Raw genomic sequence first — 12,067 nt, 5'->3', positions numbered from 1 at the left:
ACGTCTATAAAATGCCTTTCAGGGTTCTCTGTACTTCCAACTCACCAACACCCTATTGCTTCTGTCCTTCTGGAGGACAGAAGTCAGGCGTGCTGGTGCACGCCTTAAATCCCAGCACTAGGAAACCGACAGGCAGCGCCTAATCTCTGAGTTTGAGGCTAGCCTTGTCTACAGAGCGAGTTTCAGGATAGCCAGGGCTACACAGAGAAACTCAACCCAACTCAAACCAAACGAATACAGAGGTAGAGCTAACACTCCCGGGTGCCTAATATATGCTCATATACACACAAACGGAGGAAGACTAGGGGAGAGGCGATTGGAGGCAAAATAAGGTGCACAGCATGATTACCGCCAATTTTCTGCACCCTATCCAAAACACCTATAGTTTGAATAAATAGATGTTATCTGTTCTGGGGGTAAATGGGCAAAATGAGCCTCAGTAAATTAACATTTTTCTCACCTTGTTGTGCAGAGGGTGCAACAACAGCAAATTCTGGTTCTGGAGTTATAAAAATAGTTGTGTCCTGCTCGGCCACTTATCAGCTGTGTGTGCTCTCCACGACTTTCCTAACCTTGCTGGGCTACAGACCCTAGACAGCAAAAGTAAAGACAACAGACGGATAGAGATTTCCTGTCTAGGCTTTTCCAACTTGGCGATTGAACTCCAGGCTGCCAGTAACAGCTTGAGGCGCATCTCCCGTCCCTCCCAGCCGCCGCCGCTTGTCTAGACGGGCGCACCTATCCGAGGGAGAGGGAGGAGCCCCCCTCCCACCCCGGAGAGGTGGGGGACGGCGCGCCACGGCGCAGGACGTTTCGGCCAATCGCAGAGCGGGAGCGGCTGGCGTTCCCGCCTCCGGCCGGCCGGCGCGCGCGCGCACGCACCACGCCGGCCCGCCGGCCCGCCCGCCCGCCCGCCCGCCCGCCCGCCCGCCGCGGAGGCAGGCAGGCGGGGGCGCGCGTCTGCGCGCGCGCGCGCGCAGGCCCAGCCCTCGTCGCGGCCGCCATTTTAGCTCCTGGTTCGGGCCGCACGGAGCGGGCTGCGGTGGCGGGAGGGGTGGGGGTCCCCGCGAGGTGAGCAGCGGGCCTCTTCTGTGCGGGTCGCGCTGCTGGAGTCTCTCTTCTCCCTTCCTTCCTAAGCGTCCGCTCTCGGGAGTGCGAGGATGTCCAAGCGGCATCGGTTGGACCTTGGGGAGGATTACCCCTCCGGCAAGAAGCGTGCGGGGACCGATGGGTAAGGCAGGCCGGGGCGCGCGGTCGCGGCCCGGGCTTTTGTTGGCTGGTGGCGGGGAGCAGGCCCGGCAGCCGCGTCTTTGTCTTAGCGCCGGCCGGCCAGGTGGGCGCGGGCCCGAGGGTGTGCGGCGAGGACGAGAGGCCTGCGGTGGCCACGAGGCCGCGGGCGGCGGGCGTGAGGAGCGGGCCGCGCGAGGCCTCGGTGCTCGCGTGAGGCCCGCAGCCGGGGGAGGGCGGCCGGAACCCCGTGGCCAAGGGCACCGGGCCGCGGGCGGCCCCGGGCGGCGCTGGGAGCAGTCGGCTTGGTGATGGGAGCGATCAGACCGCGGGGCGCACTGTTTGGCGGGAGACGACGGGCCTCGTTCCATTGAGGCACTGGAGCGGAGGCCGTTGCCAACTTCCGCCCTTCGCCTGCCCTCCCGCCATCTCCTTTATTTCCTGCTTTGCTTAAAAAATCGATCTTGCTGAGAGCATCACTGGGGCAGGACGGTGAAAAGATGTATTTGCACCCTCGGCTCCCTAAGTTATTTTCTATCCCTTGCCCACTTTGGGCTCACTTTGCAAAAAGTGTTGTTAAGCATGTATGAGCAAACATAACCCACGTGCAGATTGAGAAATGGTTACGCCGATTCTTGATCTGGCAGTTTGGGTCATTTTCTTAGACTCTCGCAAAGGGAAGAGGCATTTAGCATGTAAGAAGTTGTATTATAGTGATCATTTTCCAGTTTTCTTTCACAGTTCATACTTAAAATGTACTTTGGTTTATATTCCTACCCCCCACTTTAGGCTGTATGTTTTCACTGTGGCAGTACGGAGATGTGTTTGGTGAATTAAAAAACAAAGTCCACATTAGTCCGAATATCCAAATTTGTTGCATGATTTTTATCATTTTCTTGTGCCTTGTGACACCGACTCACCTGTGTGGCCTCGGAGTTTTTATTCATGGACAGTACTTTGGGGTTTGATTTCTAACTATCAGTGTGAAGTATAGGTCAGGATAGGATGTGCTCTAATACTCTCATTAGATTGAAATACTGATATGGAAAGCAGGTTTGTCACAGTTTGACCCTGTAGATTTTTTAAAAAATATCTTGTAATACCAGACATTGTAATAACACAGTATCACAAGACGGTTTCTTAGACTGTTCCTTCAAGCAAATACTCCCAAATGTTAGTATATGAGCTTGGTCATAGGACTTAGAGGTAGAAACACGTATTCTCCAAGGGTTACAGTGAGCTTTTCCATACTTTATGTAGTGACATCTAGAACTCTGCTTTTCTCAACATGAATCTTAGTAATGTAGTTAGACATTACCACCTGTCATAATGGCATTTATATTATGTGGGTAAAGGCGGGGATGATATTTGGTTCTGAACTTCTGTGAAGCTAAAGTGAATGTCACATTTGGCTAAGAAGCAACTAATTTCCGTCCTCAGAGGTCACATTGGAATAAACACTGGGAAACAGTGCTTTTTTGTTATGTTCATTCGAAAAAGCTTTTTATTAGGATTGGGAGTTCCATGCTACAAGTGTATATGATGATTTCCTTTTTCTTGCACAACATAACCTTGGTAAAACGGACTTTTGGGTGTATCATGGCTGCATATTTCCTCTGAATATTACATATTTGTCAGTGAGTGTAGGAGAGTTAGGTCATTTGTACAGTATTTCCTTAATTTCTAGAGATTCTGGAGGGCAGTTTTTCACCGTTTCCTAGGTTTTCTGAGTACCTTTTCTTTCTTTTGTTTGTTTTTTGAGACAGAGTTTCTCTGTATAGCTTTGTGCCTTTCCTGTAACTGGCTCTGTAGCCCAGACTGGCCTTGAACTCACAGAGATCCATCTGGCTCTGCCTCCCGATTGCTGGGATTAAAGGTGTGCGCCACCACCGCCCAGTTGAGTACCTTTTCTTATAGAACTGGTTTTCTTTAGTAATGAGTTTATACAACATTTGTGCTTGGTATCCCCCCCCCCCCCCAGTTTGAATGTACTTTTGACAGCCAGGGATCCTTTGCCCTTCCTTCTCTCCTTCCTCCTTCCTTCCCTCCCTCCTTGTTTAGTCTATTTGGCATCATAGGTTTGTTCATTTTGTGAATCCAGCTGTCACCAGACCCTACTGTCTTACCTTTTGTGTGTGTGTGGCCTTTGGAAGAAAACATAGTAGTGAGTTAGCTCCTACCAGGTGGACCTCAGGGGTCATGGTGGCAATTGCCTTTACTGGCTGAGCATCTCACCAGCTCTGGAAGAATCTGAAGATAGGGGAATTTTCATTCTAATGGTTTTTAGTATTCCTGATCAGAACTTTTAATTACAGGGAGTACCTGATACTGTTGAAGGTGCTTTGTATGTAGAAAAGTGTTTCAGTGCAATCCTGTGTGGTAGCTGAGATTAAATAATTAGATGCAGTGGACAAGAAATGTTATGTCAAGGTATAAAGGGAAAAAAAAGTAGTAAATTCCTCCAAATATTTATTTCCGTCTTTGGAGAGCGTATTTATTCATATATGTGAACTGTAAAAACAGTGAGCTCACAGGATTTGTGTGGATGTATGCTTTGATTTATTTTTTATCTCATATCATTAACAACAGCGATAGCCTTCCTGTTGGTTGCATAGTACTCCTGTTGTATGTAAGGTGCATCTCCTGTCTTGCTCAATGTTAAGTCATTTCCCAGGTTTTTGTATTCCCAGATGAAAAGTATTAGTATTCTTGTATATAAACACACATGCTTAGAAGTTCTGAGAGATTGTCAGAAAAAGCAGTGTTTATATAAAATACTCGGATGTAGATGCCTAGTTTCCATTCTTATTAGCAATATATTCATGCCTGTTATTATTCCAGGTACAATTTAAACTGAACCATCAGTAGTAACCAGTGTTTGTTGGCACATTTCAGATATGCCAGAGAACATTATCATAGTATTAGCTTACTTAATGTTTTTAGTTCCATATCAATAGACACAATTGCATGTGAGCAAGGAAACACGGACAGTTCTTGATACATGTCATAGTGTTGACTGAACTATTTAGAGCTCTCTTTCTCTTCCCCTCCCCTCCCCTCCTCTTCCCTCTCCTCCCCTCCCCTCCCCTTCTTCCCTCTTTTTGAGACAGTGTTTCTCTACATATCTATGGCTATCTTAGAAACTCGCTATGTAGACCAGAGATCAGCCTGCCTCTGCCTCCCAAGTTCTGGCATTAAAGATGTGTACTGCTACACCAGGATTGTTTTTATTTTCTTTAAAATTAAAAGTGTTATGCTTAACTAACAAATTTTTATTAACAAAGCTTTTATAAATGCACACATCAATAAGAAAACGTGTGCATGGACAAGTCTCCCTATGTGTGGAGAGGACATAACAGCTCTTTTACCTTTGTCATCCAGAGTAGCCTTTGTGAACTGCAACAGCTTTTCTAGGCCATTGAATTAGTTTTCTGCATCCCAAATGTTGTCTTGATGGTTTGTTAATAGTTCTCACTTTGCAGAGTAGATAAACCAGTCTTAGGCCTTTCCTGTAGTTTTGCAGCTATGGTTGCCATAACCCTCTGTTTTTTGCGGGGGAGGAGCTTTAAATTCTCACTATTGATCAGCAAATCCTTGTGTTTTGCACTGTATTTCTTTGTCCGCTATAGTAATGAAGCTGTAGGTGAAATGTGTCCTGGAAAAGTGTGTTAGTGTAGGTATTAATTTATCACAAAGCATTACATGGATTGATTTGTCTGGTGTCTCTTCCCTAGGTTTTGTTGCTTTGGAAAGGTTAGGTCTGTATCTTAACTGTCTGATTCCATACTCTTAAATATAGGAGATGCTTGTTCAGCTTCTTTTTTTGTCCTTTAGAATGAAGTGATAACCACAAACCTAAACCCTTCTTATGGCACACTTGTGCACAGCCCCATACACCCCGTTCAAATACATTGCCCACTCATTTGAGACAGGGTCTCACTGAATCTGAAGCTGACTGTTCCAGCTAGGCTGGCCTGCAAACTCAAGATCCACCTGTCTTCCCGCCCTCACCAGTGCCGGGGTTACAGGTTTACAAAGGGAGCTGCAGATTTCAACTCAGGTTTTCTTGCTTTCACAGCAAGTGCTTTTACCCACTGAGCTACTAGGCCTATAAAGGTATCTAGTCTTTGAGCTATTTGAGTCTATATACTTCCTTCTTTGCTTTATAAACTTTGAACTCACATTTTTGAGGTGATATAAATGCCCAGTTAAGGAACACCTAAATGAGAAGCAAAATTAGCAACGAAGGTGATGGTTGGGGAGATATTTCAAAGAGGGGGTCAAGATTGAAATTTTGAGTTGTATTTCTTTTCTTTTTTTTTCCTCTTTTTTTGTTTTTTTTTGGGGGGGAGGGCAGGTTTATTTGTGTAACAGTCCTAGTTGTCCTGAAACTTGCTTTGTTGACCAGGGTGGCCTCGAATTCAGAGATCCGCCTTCCTCTACCTGCCAAGTGCTGGGATTAAAGGCGTGCACCACTATGGCATGGTCTTTTTTTTTTTCTTCTTAAGTAATCTTTTACCTATATACTTTTGATTTCTTTGGGTTTTGGATGGCATGTGTGGCTTTATTTCAGTTTTATGTCATATGTTTTATAATTCTGTAGTGGGTGGACTTTAGGTTGGGAGAAGTCACATGCTAATAAGGCTTTTCTTTACTGCAAGTTTGTGTGGAATCAAATCCCATATTTTAAGAACAGGATCAGCTAAAGTTTATCAGTTTACCAGTGCTGTGGCTGAACTATTTTCATACAATGCTGTGTTTAGTAAGCATTTAGTTGTATTCAGCTGAAGGTCTTGACTGTTGCTCCCCTACTAGACTATGGACAGGGAATGCTCTTTCCTACTATGCACTATAGATACTTGAGTCGCAGGAAATGAACTTTATGTGTTGGACTGTATGACAGGTTTAAGAGTTTGTTTCTGTCACCTCCACATTGCCTCATTATTTTCGTCCGGGTCCCAAAACCTTGGCAGCTTATGGTTTATAAGTTGGATTTACTCCATTAGGATTACTTGTTATAGATACAAACTCAGAGATCCACCTGCCTCTGCCTCCCAAGTGCTGGGATTAAAGGTTTGTGTCACTATGTCCAGCTTCAGGTTTTTTGTTGTGATTTGTTTTTTATGTTATATTGGAGTTTGTGTTAAGGAGAGATTCGAAGAGTTGGTCTTCTCCTACCATGTGGGTTCTGGATATTGAATTCAGACTCTCAGGCTTGGGATCCAACCTTTATCTGCTGAGCTATTTGGATGGCCTGTGGATCAGTTTGTAATGTTGTCATGCTTAAAGTTCTAGAAGGGTGGAGCTAGAGACCTCATCTAGTAAAGGATGTTATGGTGGTGCATGAAGAATCTATTCATTTCTAATAATTCATTGAGACATGGTTTTATAAATAATCCCTCTGTTTTCTAAATTTTTATATTTCCAGGAAAGACCGGGATAGAGACCGGGATAGAGAAGACCGATCTAAAGATCGTGACCGAGAACGCGATAGAGGAGATAGAGAACGGGAGAGGGAAAAAGAAAAGGAAAAGGAATTGAGAGCTTCCACCAATGCTATGCTTATCAGTGCTGGATTGCCGCCTTTAAAAGCTTCTCATTCAGCTCACTCAACCCACTCGGCTCATTCAACACATTCTACACATTCTGCCCATTCAACACACACCGGACACGCAGGACACACATCACTTCCACAGTGCATTAATCCATTTACCAACCTGCCCCATACTCCTCGATATTATGATATTCTAAAGAAACGGCTGCAGCTCCCTGTTTGGGAATACAAGGATAGGTTTACAGATATTCTTGTTAGACATCAGTCATTTGTACTGGTTGGTGAGACTGGGTCTGGTAAAACAACACAGGTGAGTTGTTAAATACTATGGCAAATACGTTATGTTCATGTTTAAACTTAACTAAATGTGCTGATTTGGTCATGGTAGTCATTTTCTAGTGTTTGTCTATTCATTTCCAATTTTCTGCCACGTAGAGTGCCTTAAAGAAGAGTACTTTGGTGAGCACTATAGTGACTTCCAGGGTGTTATTCCAATAGAGAGTGTTGTTTTTTCTTAGTCTACACAGGAAAATAGCTAATATTTCTCATCTTGTTATTTTGAGTACGGCAGGAATAATTTCCAACACATTTTAACCCTGGGACATTAGAGTTGGGAGTACAAAGTTTGTTTTCTGGTGCTTGAGTAGAGAGATCTGAAACATTGGGGTAGTTATTTCTTTGTTAAAATATTTGAATTATGTGAATAGTGTCAAAAATTGAAGTTTCCAGTCATGATAACACATAGCTTTTAAATTCCAGTATTTAGGAATCAGAGGTAGGCAGGTCTTTGAATTCAATCAAGGCCACCCTTGATTGGTCTACATGAGTTCCCATCTCACAGAAAGAAAAAGAAATGCTACAAGGTCCAAAGTCTCTAGTTGTGACCTACATCCATCTGCCTCCCCTGTGTAGTACTAAACACAGTTACAGGTGTCTCAGTAGGTGCCTGTAGTCTTTAAACATGAACAAGCCAGTACTTACTAGACCCTGTGATAGACAGGTAGCTTGTTTTTATATTTTGTATTTTATTGCATCTATTTATGTTTGTGTATGGGTGTACCCATGCTCCAAGCACACGGGTAGCAATCAGGATGACTTGGGAGAATCCTCTCTCACCATATAGGTACAGAGGATTGAATTTAAGTTGTAAGCCTTAATGGCAAGTGCCTTTAAGTCATTGAGATTTCTTGCTGGCCATAGGCTTTGTTGGGGGCAAATGTGTTTATAGATTCTGAACTGGCTGGATTTATTGTAGTTGTACTACATGTAGCCAAATAGCCCTTCTTTCCTTAGGGAACATATGAACTCTTTTTGGTTTTTCGAGACAGGGTTTCTCTGTGTAGCTTTGCACCTTTCCTGAAACTCACTCTGTAGCCCAGGCTGGCTTCGAACTCAGAGATCTGCCTGCCTCTGCCTCCCCAGTGCTGGGATTAAAGGCATGTGCCACCACCGCCCGGCGGGAACATATGAACTTAAAAGCATCCATAAACTTTTTGATTATATCCCCGAACTTCAATTCTATTAATCTGATAGGTGAAAAGTAATATCCCTGAATTTAAATTCTATTAATCTGATAGGTGAAAAGTAGTAGTACTTTTGGGGATTAATATGCATTTCCTTGCAGACTTGAGTGAAGTTAACTGCTTCTCATGTGTTCTAACCTGAAAACCATCAGTTAAAGAGTCACTGGACTAGGTAGAAAATTTATAAAATTCAGGGAACCATAGGAATGAACTTAATAATTGCCCATCTTAATATGTAAAATAATATGCTTTTACTGGTTATTTTTTCATTTTTAAGAATATAGGTAAACATTTTTAATTGAGCATGCTGCTAGGCAAGAGCTCTATCATTGATGTATGTGCTTTTTTTTGAGATCTTGCTATGTAGGCTAGGCTTGCATCTAGCTTGCCATTCTGAACCTGGTGGTTACAGACGTGGAATATCATGCCTGGCTTAGGATTTATTTTTTACTTTTTTAAAAATTATGTGCTACAAATCAATTTAAATATTTCGTGGAGACATTTTGATTCTATAGCAACCAAAAATATTAAGACTTAATTGAGGGACAACTTGATGTTCAGAACTCAAACTTAGCTGTGTGTGGTAGGACAAAGTTTAGGGGCAGCCTGTTCTACAGAAAGAGACCCTGTTTCAAAAAAACCCTCAAACTTTAATGTGTTGAAATCTTTAAAAATGATTGTTGAACCAATAGCTCTAAATTATTAATGTCATAGAATTTTAAATTTCGGATATTTTACCAGTAGGTTTACATAGTATTACCAATCTTTGTTTAATTAGCACTTTTGGAGTGTAAAGCACTATATTTTTTCATACTTTATCCCATTTTAAGTTTTTTTTTATGCCTTTGCCTTGAAGATAGTTTGCATTATGCAGATGAGAATATAAGGAGAACCAAGTACTTTCTATCAGGGTAGACATTAGGATTGGGACTCTATGTAAAATATGTACCCTACTAGAAAAGTTTTGTTTGAAAAAGTATTTTTTTGTAGAAAAATTTTTACAGAAGGTGGGTGTTTATTATTTTGTCATCAGTTAAGAGTACAAAGAACTTCTAAAAGATGGAAATCTGTGAAATTAACTGAACTATCTTGTTTCTAAAATGAGGTTAAGTCATTCATTTTATTGGAATGGATTTTTTTTAACCCCAAAATCTGAAGGTTTTTTTTTTTTTTTAAGAATTAAGGATTAATTGTTCCTTTGATCTCCTACTCAGTGCTTTGAATTTTACCTTGATTGGTCACCACATTTTTCTTTCTACTCTTGGAGGAGGGATGGTGAAATAAAAGTAGATAAATAAAGCTTTCCTAAAAAAGCGCCTGACTCGGTCTGTTGGTTCACAGAACTAGGGAGGTACTGTTATTTTAGTTATATCATTTTCTTTATTTAAGCCCTTGAAGCATAACATACTGTTTTCTTTGGAGAAACAACGTAATTGCTTTGCCTTTGAGTTACTTATTTTTATGCAGAAGTTAGCCTAATAGCTAGAGTAATTAAATTACATAACAGTATACTAACCAACATTTTTCATCAGATAGCATCATATAAACACTTAGATCCAAACCCTCTGTATTCTGTAGCATTAGAACCTGTTAGGCTCTCAGAAGCTTTGATGGAGACAGATTCAGGTACTTGTAGCAGAGGATTTTTTTTAATGTTTTATAAAATCTTTATTGACAAATAATTCACATAGTATATAATTTGCCTGTTTGCACAGTTTGATAGACTTTAGTCTAGCATCCTCATAGGCCCATGATACCATCACCACTTTCTATTAGAACATCGCTGTCTTCAATTTCATACACATAATATATGGTGATTATATTCCACCTTATTTTTTTAAATGAACATAATATTTGCAGTTGTAACCATTTTTAAGTTCACAATTCAGTGACATGAATTACATTCAAGATATTAATTACATTCATGATATTCATTAATTATACTCATGATATTACATTTGTGGTATTTATTGATTACATTCGCAGTATTCATTCAATAGCTATATTTATGATATTCATTAATTACATTAATTGTATTTATTACATTCATGATATGTCCTGATACTACTGTCTGTGGGGCTTTTCCATCACATAAAACAGAAACTCTGTACTTAGGAAATCATGTAGCAGAGGATTCTTGCTGAAGGTGGTGAACATCTGCATCTTCCTTCCTACTCTTTCCAGTTAAATAACTAGGGAACCAAACAATGAGAGAGTTCCTTCATGTTTACATAGTGTATCAGGTCACCATAATGACCCTCTTGAGCTTGGGATTTTCTTTTCCCTTTTTTCCTTGGCTGCTGCTCTGTCCTGTTGAACTTGAAGGTGGCAATTTCAAGAACTTTTAAGATGGTATCTAAGGTACTATCACTGTGTATACCACTCTTGGAAGAAGAGGAACAGTGTTATGATGACCTTTTGATACACTGCAATTTATAGCCACAAGAGGATATGATGCTTGTGCCTACAGTTTTTATAATTAAAAATGTGAGACTTTCAGAACCATGTTACATTTTACTTTTGAGACTTAAAATTTTTTATAAAGGGTAGAACTTAGAATTTAAATTGGTGTTTTCTTCTATTGTTTAAAAAATAGTGATGGTGCAGATGTACTGTTGAGCATATTGAGCAGTCTGAGTGGACTTTGCCTACCCAGGAGTATAATTATATCACATCAATGTTATTTATGAACCCTTCTAGCTATTGTAATGTGAGTCATAAATAGCTTGTTTGCGTAATTGAATTTTGCTTTAAATTATTAGAACGAAATAAAGTACTTGATGATGCATATAGTTTGTATTCAGGCAAAGCATAACATTTTAAATGTGAAATTATTTCATAGATACCACAGTGGTGTGTGGAGTATATGCGATCATTGCCGGGACCCAAAAGAGGAGTTGCGTGTACACAGCCCAGACGAGTGGCTGCCATGAGTGTGGCTCAGAGAGTTGCTGATGAGATGGATGTAATGTTAGGCCAGGAGGTTGGCTACTCCATTCGATTTGAAGACTGCAGTAGTGCAAAAACCATTCTTAAGTAAGTACACTATCTTTAAAATGGGTGGATGCTCCTCTAAAATGTAGCTTCTCTAAATCTACCATTAGTTACAGAGCTTTACTAATGGAGTTACAGGTTTAGAATTGAATGCAGTAGACTGTCTTAGACATGCCAGGTGACTTCTTAATTTTTTTAATCAGTTTTTTCCCTTGGTGATAATCTATTTATCCCTTCAGTAGAAATTCTGTTTCAAAGGTCAGATTTTACTTACATGATGCTTCATCTTCTGTGAAATATTACTGATACCATAAAATGTGAGGTTTTAGTAGATTGTTTAGTTAAATATGATAAATAGTAAAAATGTCCGTTAAAAAAGTTACTTTTAGAGCAAATGGTGTGGGTGGGATATGATTTATTTGTGGGTAAGGGAAATTGATAATACAGTTCTTGTTGTGCATGAGCTCATGGAGGAATCTTCTGTAATAATGTATTTATGATACCTCCTTAAGATTCTGCTTCTTTATAGTTGGTATACTCGTGACCATATTGAGCCTCATAACTTTTTTTTTTTTTTTTTTTTTTTTTTTTTTTTTTTTTTTTTGGTTTTTCGAGACAGGGTTTCTCTGTGTAGCTTTGCGCCTTTCCTGGGACTCACTTGGTAGCCCAGGCTGGCCTCGAACTCACAGAGATCCGCCTGCCTCTGCCTCCCGAGTGCTGGGATTAAAGGCGTGCGCCACCACCGCCCGGCTGAGCCTCATAACTTTTA

General features: G+C 41.2%; 1 protein-coding gene across 1 annotated transcript in view; it reads left to right on the top strand.

The window, feature by feature from the left end:
• The first annotated feature begins 925 nt into the window (after positions 1-925).
• The window catches only part of Dhx15 (DEAH-box helicase 15), a 43,387-nt gene continuing 32,245 nt past the window's right edge, over positions 926-12,067 (top strand). Inside the window, exons 1-3 of the mRNA XM_006976092.4 lie at positions 926-1,231; positions 6,656-7,091; positions 11,147-11,340. Of these exons, the coding sequence (XP_006976154.1) occupies positions 1,161-1,231; positions 6,656-7,091; positions 11,147-11,340 (701 nt within the window). The 5' untranslated portion in view covers positions 926-1,160. The remainder of the gene's footprint in view (positions 1,232-6,655; positions 7,092-11,146; positions 11,341-12,067) is intronic.

The sequence above is a fragment of the Peromyscus maniculatus genome, chromosome 10 (assembly GCF_049852395.1).
Source record: "Peromyscus maniculatus bairdii isolate BWxNUB_F1_BW_parent chromosome 10, HU_Pman_BW_mat_3.1, whole genome shotgun sequence".
NCBI lineage: Eukaryota > Metazoa > Chordata > Mammalia > Rodentia > Cricetidae > Peromyscus > Peromyscus maniculatus.
This window is presented reverse-complemented; position numbering and strand designations above follow the sequence as displayed.